Raw genomic sequence first — 12,939 nt, forward strand, 5'->3', positions numbered from 1 at the left:
CGCCATCTCCACCCTCCACCATCACCGCCAACCTTCCCCCTCCCCCCCACTGCCGACCTCTCCTCGGCGTCGAGAAAATCCTCGCCCAACCTCGGCAACAAGAGCGACGAGCGGCGAGCGGTGGCGGGAGGAGATAACCAGCCACAGCTGCCGCGCTCGCCGGCGACCTCCTTTTCTGCCTCCTCCTCCTCCTCCTCCTCCTCCAGCCACCTCCGTCGCCCGCGGCTTGCCGCCGCCGCCACTCTGCCGACATGCTTCGGCCGCCGTCGTCGTTGCGCCGCGACGCGACGAGGAAGAAGAGGGAGATCCGATAGGGGAGAGGCTGAACGTGGGCCCCACCATATTTTTTTATCCGACATGTGGGCCTCACTATTTGTAAATTATTTTTTCTGTGTGGCTGACATGTGGGCCCACTGTTTTATTATTTTTCTGAGATATAATTGCCACGTAAGCGCTATGCAATGCCACGTGAGACGGAGACCTAGTTAAACCAGCCAAGTAGGTGCCACGTTAGCCAAAACCGTCTTCCAAACTACCGAGAGACCTTGTTTGCACCGGTTTTGATAGTTTAGGAACCGTTCATATCTGGATTTGGGGTTTAAGGACGAAAATCTGATTCGGTGTAAAATTAAAGGACCTCAGATGAACTTATTCCTTTTCTTGCGTAGCTAGCTCCTAGTCGTGGGCCTCTTGGCAGCCCAGCGGCAGCGACGTACAGAAATCCGCCTTCCGCTCCCGCCGCATGGAACGCCGTAAGGAAATCCGCTGAGTCGCCTTGACGGCGTGGAGACACAGGACGTGATCATGAGAGGAGTAGATACGGACGACAAAGTGTCAAAACCGCTAGATCAGATGATGATCCAATCCATTGTTCCATCTTCTCAGTTCTCTCTGATTAGAATTAATCGATCTGTTAGCTAATCTTATTTATTTTCCCTATTCTATTGCCTAGATTAGGGTTGTGGGCTCAACCGTGTTCAAGGGATCAATTCAAGCAAGATCGTCCCTCATAAGGTCCTATTTGTCTAGGCTTAACTTTATTGGCTTACACTCTTAGGTTAGCTTATTGGCTTATATGATTTATAAGCTAGTGGATTTAATGTCCTAAGTTTAATGGTGGAGTCATGCATCTACCACACATAAGCTAAAAAAGCTTCTCTAACCTAGTTTTTGGTTTAATAGTGTTAGAGTGGCTTATGGCTTCAGAAAAGCCAAACGAAAAAACCGCTTGTTTGTTTAGGTTTAAACTTCTCGGCTTATAAGTTGACTTATAAGCCTAACAAACAAGGCCTAAACATGTATGTGGTGGAATCATGCATATTTAGTTTTTATTATGACCTTGATTATATAGATTTTTCCTTCACTAAATTTAAAGTGTTGCCCATGAGTTGCAACGGGATGAAAAGACCAAAAAATTTATGAAAAGTTGAGAACGATTTACATTATGTAATTAATTAAAACATAAATTTTCCGAAATACTTAGGTATTTTTACTCAGTTTTGTCAAAATTTCAGCTAGCAGTATGTTGGTTCATGGCAGGAAACAGTTATACGGTGCACTGTGCCATGATATCCTAGGGACGCACAAGCCAATTGTCTTTTTAAGGAGTTGCGATTTTTTCTTTTGCAAAGCATACAATTACTTTGTGATCAATCATGACAATCTCTTTGTTGTTTGTGTGTAACTACCAAATATTGAGACTACAGGCCTGTTCACTTTGATGTCAAAAAAACCTTACTATTTTAGCATAGTTGCTAAAATTTTGGCAACTTACCAAAGTTTTAACATAGTTACCAAAATTTTAGCAACTTACCAAAATTTTGGCAGGATTTCTTATATAGTTGCCAAAATTTAGCAGCAAACTAAATGTAGCCACTTTTTTGACAACTTTACCAAAAAATTTGGTAAGGTTATAAATGACATCAAAGTAAACAGGCCCTACACCTCGATGCAGCTTACAGGATATATTTTCCAGTCGGAGGAATCTGAAGCTTAGCTCACGAAGTCTAAAGAAAAAAAAAAGAATGCAACTGAAGAAAGAAAGTCAAAATAGGATGGATAGGCTTTTTTTTTTCATTTTTTAGCTGCTATACAGTCCCAACGGTCTGACACACAAATACCTAGCCGAAATTGAATACTCTCTCCATCCCTAAATATTTGACATCATGGACTCTTTTAAACATGTTTGACCGTTCGTTTTATTCAAAAACTTCTGTAAAATATGTAAAAGTATATGTATTATATTTAACAATGAATAAAATGATAGGAAAAAAATTAATAATTACTCAAATGTTTTGAATAAGCCAAACAATCAAATATATTTAAAAAAGTCAATGATGTTAAATATTTAGAGAGAGAGAGAGAGTAATATAGAAGAGAATTTCCATTGTAGAACTAATATAAGTGGCACGGTGAGGATTCTCCAAGAAGTATTCCATTAAAAAAAAGATTCTCCAAGAAGTATTTCCATTAAAAAAAAGAAGGGTTCGAAGCTGTTAAATGACTGTCGACAGTTTTCAGTTTTCTTGAGTGAAAACTGTCAAATTTTTAGGCCGTCGATTCCGTTTTAAGATTTGTGCTAAGATATTTTGCTACTGGATCTAAACCCTCTTTTCACAAGCTAGCCACATCATCACATGTTTATGGTAAATTTGTTTATGTTACATCTAAATTGCATTCCAGTTATATGCTAGTTACATTGTAGTTACACTATAATTACATTGTAATTATATTGTAAATATAGTGTAACTACACTATAACTACATTGTTATCTCTATATAAATTAGATATAAAGTTGTATATATTATTTTAATACATATATGTACCAGTTATTATTATTATAGTATAGTTCTAGTGAAATTATATATTATAGTTAGATTTGAAAGTTTTCCTAAAAAAAAACTCAACAGTTTTTTAGCTAGTCCCTATAAAAAGGATTCTCCAAGAGGTTCATTCTCCGTTTTTTTTTCTGGATTCATCACTGGTCCGAGTCATTTGGGGACGGAGCTTGAACATCGATTTCCAATCGAGGCCATGCCGTCAGTGGCATGGATCAGTGGGAACGGAGAGGATTGTTGCGTGGCCCGGCGAGAAAACCATCGCTGTCGCGTTGCCGCCAGTGGCGGCAGCATACATCGGGACCGGGAGCTCACCCTTGTCGTCGTCACGCGCCTCGCTTGCTGAATGGGGTTTTTGGTTGCCTGCAGCTGCAGGGGCCGAGACAAATCGGTGGCACTGGCAATCATATCATTCCATGGGAGAGTACACCAAATAACTGGCCACTCTGCCAAAGCCAGCCGCCCGCCACGCCAGTGTGAACTGAGATTTTTTCACATTTCCATCTTTTCTACTTACTTTATAAATAGGCCTTAAAAAAACATAATATATAGGAATAGATTATTTTCGACGCCATGATCCAACGTTAAGACGTACGCTAGTATTATTATCAGTGACACCGTCCTCCTACCAATATGACAGCATGATCAAGCTAGCGTGCCACCCGGATACGATGCTAACGACGACGCTGGTGCCATGGGTCAGTGCCAATACACAAGCTTTGTCCCTCTTCCATCCCCTCACCCACACACAAGACGCTAGCATCATTGACATCGTCCTTGAGGTTTGACATATTGAGGTTTGACCTATGGGGTTACGGTTGTAATTTAGATTTATTTAATTCAGTTGGCATCTATCATTATTTTATCTTTCAGCCGATGAGTTATCTACATCGGCTTATAAGTATTACATACAAGTTGGTTTTAGCCAATTACAATAGAGGTTTAATTGACTATTTAATCATTTGAATTTATCAACATTGGATCTCCAGTCGATGTATGCTTTAACCATCGGATCAGCAATTACTCTATTATATCATTTTCGGCCGATTGATTTTTATTGGATTATATTGTTGTATTATACAAATTCTCAATGTTTAGCCGATTATCTTTGTATCTGTCGATGATATGGGCCCGGGGGTCCCCCGAGGGAGAAGGCCGCTCCAAACCCACGTGGTGCCCCCGAGGGGGGTCGGGCCCGGGGTTGGAGTAGCGGCTGCCTCCCACTCTAGGGGTCGGGCTGCCCCAAGCCCCTCTACGCTCTGATTCGCTCGTACTCCTTGGGTGGGCGTTCCCAGCGCCCAACCACCGCATTTAATAATGTCCCGTCGGCCGTGGCACGCCTTATTTAATGCGATGGGCGTGCGCACTAACAGGCCATTCGTAGGTGGAATGACGGATATGATTGCGGGCAGGCATAGGATAGGGCGCCGTGCGCATGCGTCTACTGCTAGCAAAGGGCATGGCATGCGTCTGCCCCGCCTCGTCACCATTAATGAGCAGCTTTCTGCCTCTCGTTTGGACTCGGACCAGCTCTTCCCACGCTGGTCCGTTCGAGAGATCCCTACCCCTTGGTGGGGCCGGACGGCCAGAAGTCGTTGATAGTTGAGAAGGAATGACGCCCGTGTCGCTCGGCGTGATGGGATGGGGCTCATGCCACGGTAAGGTGTGGGTGGCCTCACACGTCGGGAGGACAAGACACATATCAATTACCTGTAAAAAATGTCTTCCTTTCCCTCGAAGCTAGGTCTTGGGCCTTTGTGGTAACCTCTTGAGATATAAAAGGAGGTCCATGCCTGGGGGTAAGGGGGATTGCAACCCAGAGAAAGGAAGCACTTGTATTCTTCCACCAGAATCAATCACACACAGGATTAGGGTATTACACTTCCACAACAGCCCGAACCTGTATAAACCACTTGTGTCTCCACAACTCCAGAGGGGCCCGTCCCCCTCTGCATCACCTTCCCGCTATCTCTCAAATCTTCTCTCGCACCCCTGGTCCACTATGTTTACCATTCGACAATATCATTGTCCATTCAAGTGTCAGAATCTACATTGGACTTATAGCCGAATGTTCAAAATCCTATCGACATCAGTTGGTATCGTTACATCGGCTTATTTGCTGATCAGATCATATATTTATATATCTTGTCAGTTGTAGAATCAAACTGACTGGTATGCTCACATCTCATCATAGATCAGGACCTGCAATGGACCTAAGCAGGTCTCTCAGACCATTGTGTCTGTCGACTTAGATTTGACACTATAGTCCGAGCGGCTGATTTTTCGTCAACAACAGCGCGCAGGGATGGGCGTGGTGACGGCGATGGTGCTCGTGCTGCGTGTGGATGGGGGTTGGGAGAAGAAGAGGAGGGGGAATAGAAGATCATTGTTGCGAACGAATCTTAAAAGCATATCTAACAATCTAAAATTCAAATGATACGAGACAGTTCTTTCTTTTTTTCCGCACGAGTGCAACGTTTTTTTTTTTTTTTTGGCGAGTGAAGTTTTGTCGTGGAAAACGAGCTGAGGATCTCCCGAGCCAACGAGATTTTTCTAGCCCCGCAAGCTTAGCTCGCTCCTAAAAGTCAGTTTTTTTTTTTATTATCCAAACAGATAGTCTTGCTATGTAAGGCTAGGGTAGCCTTTGCGGAGGAACCAAACGGGCTGTTAATTGTTTCCGTCAGCAATTAATGTGTAACCGCGGTTTTGGAGAAAACCACAGGGAAGCGATCATCGACAACCAATTGTATTTGTATAAACCGTATGTGATGTTCTTTTTTAAAAACACAGTACAAACTTGTATAAACCTCCGGAAGACTGGGCCGGCATATCTTGAGATCACGACAGGCGCCTCGCTGTCGACGGGTACGTCGCCTATCACTGAAAGAATAATTAGTCGTAAATACAAGCACCCGTGTCAATTCTAGAATTTAAACCTGGGTGAGCTGGTTCTATCACAAGGAACATAACCAGTTGAGTTATGTTCACTTCGCAACCGTATGTGATGTTGTGTCGTGCGTGCAGTGAAAATTGGGAAGCGTCCACGCGAGCAATCACGGCTATGGACACGTACGACACACGTGCAGACAAAGGTGATATAGGTCCTATTTTATTTCTCCAATAGGAGGTGGATGAAAATTAAGATTTTCGTGGCACGTTTTTTAAACTACTAAACGGTATGTTTCATGTGAAAACTTTCTATATGAAAGTTGCTCTAAAATATCATATTAATCTATTTTTCAAGTTGTCGGTCCAGTCTTCGAATATGCTCATAGAGGTAGGGTTTGCATACGTACTTTCATGGGGGTGAGCGCACATACGTTGTGAGTTTCTACGTTGTGCTGTATAATTTTTTAAAAAAATATATATATTAACACCACAAAAGAACACCACCATACTCCTATAAACCTAGGGGAGGGATGAAGCCAGAGAACTTCCAAGCTAAGCATCGCATCGCCTCGCCCACATACGAAGGACCGTGACGAGGCGCGTTGACACGCACGCATGCGTGGGTGTCCACGTGGGCAGCATACGTGCGAGAGCTCCCCCGCCGCCGGATCGCCGGAGCCCGCCTCATCCGTCCGTCCGTTCATCCCGTCCGGCGCCGCGGCTCAATAAATGCGGGCCCCAACGAGCTAAATCTTCCCAAAAGGGAGCTGAGTAGATAGATACTCCTCACTCCTCCACTCCGCTCTGCTGCTGCTGCTCTCGTCGTGGTGGTGGGAATGGCGGAGGAGCGGAGGAGGCGGAAGCGGGAGGAGGAGGAGGAGGCGGAGGAGTGGGAGAGGCGGAAGAGGGGGAGGAGGAAGAGGAGGAAGAGGAGGAGGAGGCGGGGAGGGGAGGAGGACCCCGTGGATGTGCTCGGGGAGGAGGTGATGGGGCGGGTGATGGAGCTCCTGGACGCACGCAGCGTGGCACGATGCACCGCGGTGTCCCGCGCCTGGCGCGGGGTCGCCGCCGACGACCGCCTCTGGGCACCCAAGGTCCCCCCTCTCTCTCTCTTTCTCTCTCGTTACAGCCTGCACGGCGCCTGTTCGACGAATTGCCGGCGAGGGGCCTCCGATTCCCCTCACGGGCGGTGGCTACTCTCGTGTCTTCTGTTAGGATCGAGCTTATCGTATTCGGGAGTGGTGTTGATTTGGAGCTTTTATAGAATTCTCGTTTATTGATTATCAAATTATGGTTGCCAAAAAGAGAAGAGCGCACATTCGGCTAGTGTGTTAGTACTGTTTTTGGTACAAAGGTCGTTATATATATAAACCCAAGAGGCTCGTTGTTGATTGCTCCTGTGCCCGTAGCATGGCGAGATAAGACAGAGAGAGTACGGCGTGTGACAGACGTACTGTACAAACTTGTTGTGACATTGACATGGTAGGAAAACAAGTACCTTTCCCGACAGGGATAACGATCTTTCTTCTATTCCCCCCAAGAGAGACAAAATTACGACAATAAGAAATGATAATCACACTGAATATTTTCTATCATTTTGCTCTGTCTATTCCTAAATTTTGAGTTGTTGTTCAATTTGATTTTCAACCAATCTTAGAATATTTCATATTTTAACAATTGACGGATCTTTGTATAGAGATGATTGTGATTTTGTAAAAAATGTTCATTTTTAGTCTGACTTACATTGAAGATCCTGAATTTCCATAATATCAATATATATAAAAGTCTGTGTATTTTAGATAGTCCTTTTTTTTTGTAATTTTCTTGGATTTTATTACTCGTGCCGATGGACACTCATGTCAAAGGTAGGTTGGGTGCCTCATGTAGTCATGTTTATGTCACCTTGAGCAGAAAGCCAGAAACCATGAGAAAGAGGAAACAAAACTTAACTAAATTCTCATGAACTAAAGAAAGTACAACAACAAAAATAGAAGTATTATAGGGATTGATATGAAAAATTAAAACCATCATTAAAGTCAATTTGCTTCTGTCCGTCTTAGAAACTAGGGATTGCTTTGCACTGCAAATGTTCATAGAGGGAATATCTATAAAACATAGAACACTCTTTTTATAAGCAATAATCTATAATCTCTGTCTCAAAATAGATTGCTATAATTTAAGACGGAGGAAATAACGTGATTACTATGCGGCTGTCGACATGTACAGAGTGCACTGATACACACACCCATCCATCCAACCCGTTTCGTCTTTTGTGGCTCCAGACTTCCGAGCTAAGCATCGCCCATAAAAAGCAACCCAACCCACACATGCATGTGTCCACGTGGGCACCCTGGCACGCTAGCTGCCACGTAGGAACACCCCTCTTGCCGCCACCCGCTCCTCCGCCACTGGATCGCCAGAGCTCCCCCTCATCCTTCCATCCGTCTGACACCCTGCGCCTCTATAAATGCGCGCCCCAACGACCTTCCCCAAAAGGCAAGCGATCTGCGCCACGGCAACGGCCCCACCTAGCTGAGTAGATCACTCACTCACTCCTCCCCTCCTCTCCTCTCCACTCTGCTCTGCTCTGCTGCTCGGCTCTGCTTGTATTCCTCACACGAGCGTTTAATTTAGCATTGACTGCTCTCATGCCCTCTGTTAGGATCAGGATCATATTGGAGGGGATGTTGATTTCAAGCAAGCATTCGGCTAGTACAGTTAACAGTCACACAGTTTGGTACCAACTACCAAGGTTATTATCTAAATCCCAAAAGGGTAATTGTTGACTCGTGGAAGTGCGAGATAAGAAGGGATGTTCGGTGTGTGACAGACTCATGTGTACAAACTTTGTGTGACATTGACATGGTGGGAAAAAAAACAATTATTCTATCAGACAGGGATAAAGTTGTTTCTTTGATTCCCCGAAAAGATACAAAATCGCAGCAATGATAAACGAGACGCTTTGAAATATTTTCTATTAGATAGAACTTTTCCAAGTGTAATTCTTGTTTTTCTTTTAAGTATTGATCTTTTTTATTTTTCGATTAATCTTGGCTGTCAATGGTATCATAGTATTTTGTGCACATTTCATCTTTTAACAATTGACATCTCTAGGAGTATTTTGTGCAGTATATGGACAATCGTGCATTTCTCTGAAAGTATTAATTTAGTCTTATCCATATTGATTATCCTGAATTTCCACGATATCAATTAATTTACATAAAAAATCATATATTTTATTTGTTTATGTATTGTCGTTTTTTTGTTTTCAATTTTCTAGGATTTAAACACTCACAGCAATGAAATAAAAGTCGCTCATGACTAATGTCAAAGGTAGTTCAGGTGGCTCATATTTTTGTTACCGTAAGCAGACCCATGACCATGAAACAGTGGAAAAGACTTAATTCAGCTCAAATTTAGCTTCAGAATCTGAGTCTCCAATACTCCTATTTTGAAGTTACGAGTTCTTGCATTCATTTAACAAGGGAATGCAGATCCCAAATGTAAACTGAGAATTCTTCATTAAATATAGAGAGGGGAGAAGGGGTGCTATGGTTAATAATACTATTTCTTTGCTGACAGTCACAAGCAAATCTTGACCATTGTTTTATCTGCAGTGTGCTGAATTGATGGCGGGAAAGGCACACATTCCTCGTTTGACTATGATACCCACTGCATCAAAATTGTCTACCTATTCAATGGCCATCGCGGATGGCAAACGGGTAAGTGCTAGCAAGGCAGCAATTTACTCTTGTGATATTTGTTAAAGATGCAATATATCAACAACATTGAGATGGTGATGCACTGTGTTGATGTGCTAGTGGTGCTTTAACCACAACTAAACGAAAAGATAACCTCCGGACTTTTGGAGTAATTTGCCGCCATTTTCTTATCTTCTTTCCAGCAACCAAAACAATGAGAATTTTATGCTATAGAAATTTTCTCTTATTTTCATAGTTTGTGAAACATTGGCATGGGGAAGTTCTTTGTGGTTACCAACTTGATTTATCCTAACAGAAAATAAAATATCTCAAGAAAGATTATATTATTTTGGATTGTTCTCTTGTTCAGACTCGGATCACAAAAGAGGACCTCTGCGATCATGATTGGGAATTCCGTTTCACTATAGTAAGTTTTCGCTAACCTGTCATCCAATCTGCATGGTTTGAGATATGTGTTTATATTAGCCGGCATATCTTAATGCTAGTGGCTGCTACTGCACAACTGACTTACTAGTTTTTTAGTTCAAATGGTTTTAGTCAACCACACCTGATGGATGCATGGGAATCATGAGTTCATGACAACTGTCAGCATCTGGTCTAGCTTCTTCAGATGTCTTAGCTTCCAAATGCAATGAGGGAGAGTTGATGCATATCTCTTCGTGGTGGTAATTAAAGGTCGTAAACTTTGATTCATTGATTTGTCTGGTCAAGGATGATATTTGACTATTGATTTTTCTTGAGCATCACCTAAAACATATATACAAAAACTTTGAAAACCATACTTGTGTTCGTCTCTCTTACACTAAGCAACCGCATGATGATCTGATGAATGAATTATTCATAGCATAAAATCTGTGATGTATCATGGCCATAAATTTAAATTCAACTCTCCACCATGTGCAGCATGCAGTTATCTGCTCAAAATTTGTAATTTGACGATATATTGTTAGGCATTACCAGAAAAAAGGCTTAATAAGCCAACACATTTGTTTTAGTTTTTTTAGTAAGAACTAAATCTGCTTTGCAAATGAAATGTACAATTATACTCCAGATGAGTAATACCAAAATATAACCATTCTACACTTTTTGTAATTATATGATTAATCATGATGTTCATAATTTCTGTTTCCTTTGCCCGTGCAGGCAGCACCAGAATATTGGAGAAACCTGGATCCATCATGGAAACATACCGGTCCACCAATGCGACGTTACTTCCACCCTGATGGTTACCACAGCGCAGATCCTCATGATGCTGTATGGGGTGGCCATGAGTGCACGTACACGATCATAACAAGCTTTGCTGGTAATGGATGTATCAGGGATCATTATGTGAGGATCAATCGGTGGCCACCGATGAAAGTTTCAAGGAAGGAGGATTGGAGCTGGGAGCTATCCAACCATCTTTACCGCTACAACAGCATCCCTGACACTGACAAGAAGGGATGTACAGGTCCTCTGTTCCCCGTTTGGTGAATGAATCCACTTCTATGGTAGTAGCAGTGACCGGTAATAGTCGCGATCTCCAACTCATAGAAACTGGCCTCGGATCGTTCCTGACCCTGAGGAACGTGATAACGAGAGGCTCTGTTTGGCAGTTATGAGCTATGAACACCAATGGAGATTAAGCTTACTTATGTGGTATACTGGTATGTAACGTACTCCTATATAGTACTACATGATTTCCTGTGCGTTGCTGCTGGAATTGGTATAAAACTTATGTTTGCAAATTTGATGATAAGAAATTTAGAAGGCATAGGTATATCTAAAAATGCTAAGCTATAACTTAAATCGAAATAGAAATACATAATATTATAATTTATAAGAAAAACTTGACATATAGAAAAAAAAAGATGATATTACAATAGTACGTTGATATCGTGAATGATCGATTATTGAAATGTCTTACGATCGATTATTGATACCGTAAATATTATAGAACTCTCAACGTAGTAGATGCTAACTCTATATTACTTTCTTGGAAGAATCCCTTATATACCACTAGAAATTGACCAATTCCCTTATATACCACTCAAAATTGGCTTTCTCCTATGTATCACTGGTTTAAGTTTTTTCACCTTTTTTATGTCACTCCCAGCACTACAGTTTTAGTTGACTGTTAGTCAAATGTTAGTTTTTTTTCGTAAATGACCAATATGCCATCTCAACTTAAAAAAATGTGTAAACTTAAAAAAATCATAACTAATTTATTTTAAATCCTTTTTGAGTGAACAAAAATTTGTCAGAACCAGTGAAAAATGATCTTTGTATTAAAAATATTGTTGAAAACTACATGTTTCATGCTTATATTAAAAATTTATTTGTGATGGTGATGGCTAAAATTGCATGTGATGCAAAAAATAATAATCAATTTTCATATGTTATATCTTTTTTTGGATAGATTTTCATATGTTGTATCCAGTATTCTCTCCGTCTCAAAATATAAGCATTTATAGCATAGTGACAGGTCAAACATTTTTAACTTTGACCAATAATAGAAAAAAATATAAAAAAAATCAATCATTTAAAATTGATATTACTAGATATATATCATTAAACAAACTATCATAATATGCAACTCTTTTTATTTAAAACATTTTATTTTTATAGATATTATTGGTCAAAGTAGCATCTCGTAGACCGTGTCAGGATCCAAAAATGCTTATATTTTGGGATGGAGGGAGTAGCTATATTAGTACTAAAATACTTATTATTGGTTGTATACCAACTCTCAAGGGCAAATGCGTCTTTTTATTATGAAGTTAACGGTCAACTAGCGGTGGAGCGACGGCAATGGCATAAAAGGGAGGACAAACTTGAACCGGTGGCATAGAAGGGAGAAGCCAATTTAAAGTGGCATATAAGAGAACCGATTAATTTAGAGTGGCATATTAGGGATTCTCTCTAATTTCTTTGTGCTTGGTGATTTGCGCTTTCACTCATCGTTTATCTTCTTGGGTTATTAGCCATTGCCACATGTTATATTTTAAAAGTTAACTTCAAAGTTGATTTTGGATTTTTTTTAAAAAAAACAAACTATTCAAACTTGAAAGAATAGTTTATTATTCCACGGTTTAACGATCACAACCAATCGGAAAAAAAATGTTTCTCGAACGTCAATGGTGTGTGGTGTGGCATGAATCAACCAGCCGAAACGAGCGAAAACGATCATGTGGTGCTTTGCTCTCCCCTTCCGAATATTGTTGGATACGACTACAGTGTTACTATGCGCCATATGTCTGGAACTGGAACACAATCTTACCGTGAGGCATAGGCTGTGTTTAGTTCCACATCAAAATTGAAAATTTGAAGAAATTAAAACGATAAGATGAAAAAGTTAAAAATTTACGTGTGTAAGAAAGTTCGATGTGACGGAAAAGGTGGTGTCCAAAGGTTAGGCTTGACGGGGATTGGAGCAATTGTGAGTGCTAAAAGTTGTTATATTTTAGAACGGAAGTAGTACTGTATGTATGACAATGAAGGCTACAGCTGAT

At 41.2% G+C, this 12,939-nt stretch overlaps 1 protein-coding gene across 1 annotated transcript; it reads left to right on the forward strand.

Annotated features, from left to right (window-relative positions):
• The first annotated feature begins 6,484 nt into the window (after positions 1–6,484).
• On the forward strand, positions 6,485–11,175 carry LOC4342511 (uncharacterized). Its single transcript, XM_015791985.3, has 4 exons — positions 6,485–6,820; positions 9,344–9,448; positions 9,798–9,854; positions 10,592–11,175. Exons 1-4 carry the CDS (start codon positions 6,563–6,565, stop codon positions 10,919–10,921), a joined length of 750 nt encoding a protein of 249 aa, XP_015647471.1. The 5' UTR covers positions 6,485–6,562; the 3' UTR covers positions 10,922–11,175.
• The last annotated feature ends 1,764 nt before the right edge of the window (positions 11,176–12,939 follow it).

The sequence above is a fragment of the Oryza sativa genome, chromosome 7, assembly GCF_034140825.1.
Source record: "Oryza sativa Japonica Group chromosome 7, ASM3414082v1".
Classification (NCBI taxonomy): domain Eukaryota; kingdom Viridiplantae; phylum Streptophyta; class Magnoliopsida; order Poales; family Poaceae; genus Oryza; species Oryza sativa.

Coding starts and splice junctions, on each gene's coding strand:
- LOC4342511 (XM_015791985.3), top strand. CDS start 6,563: ATGGCGGAGGAGCGGAGGAGGCGGAAGCGGGAGGAGGAGGAGGAGGCG. Junction 6,821..9,343: donor ACCGCCTCTGGGCACCCAAG/GTCCCCCCTCTC, acceptor TTTTATCTGCAG/TGTGCTGAATTGATGGCGGG. Junction 9,855..10,591: donor GGGAATTCCGTTTCACTATA/GTAAGTTTTCGC, acceptor TTGCCCGTGCAG/GCAGCACCAGAATATTGGAG.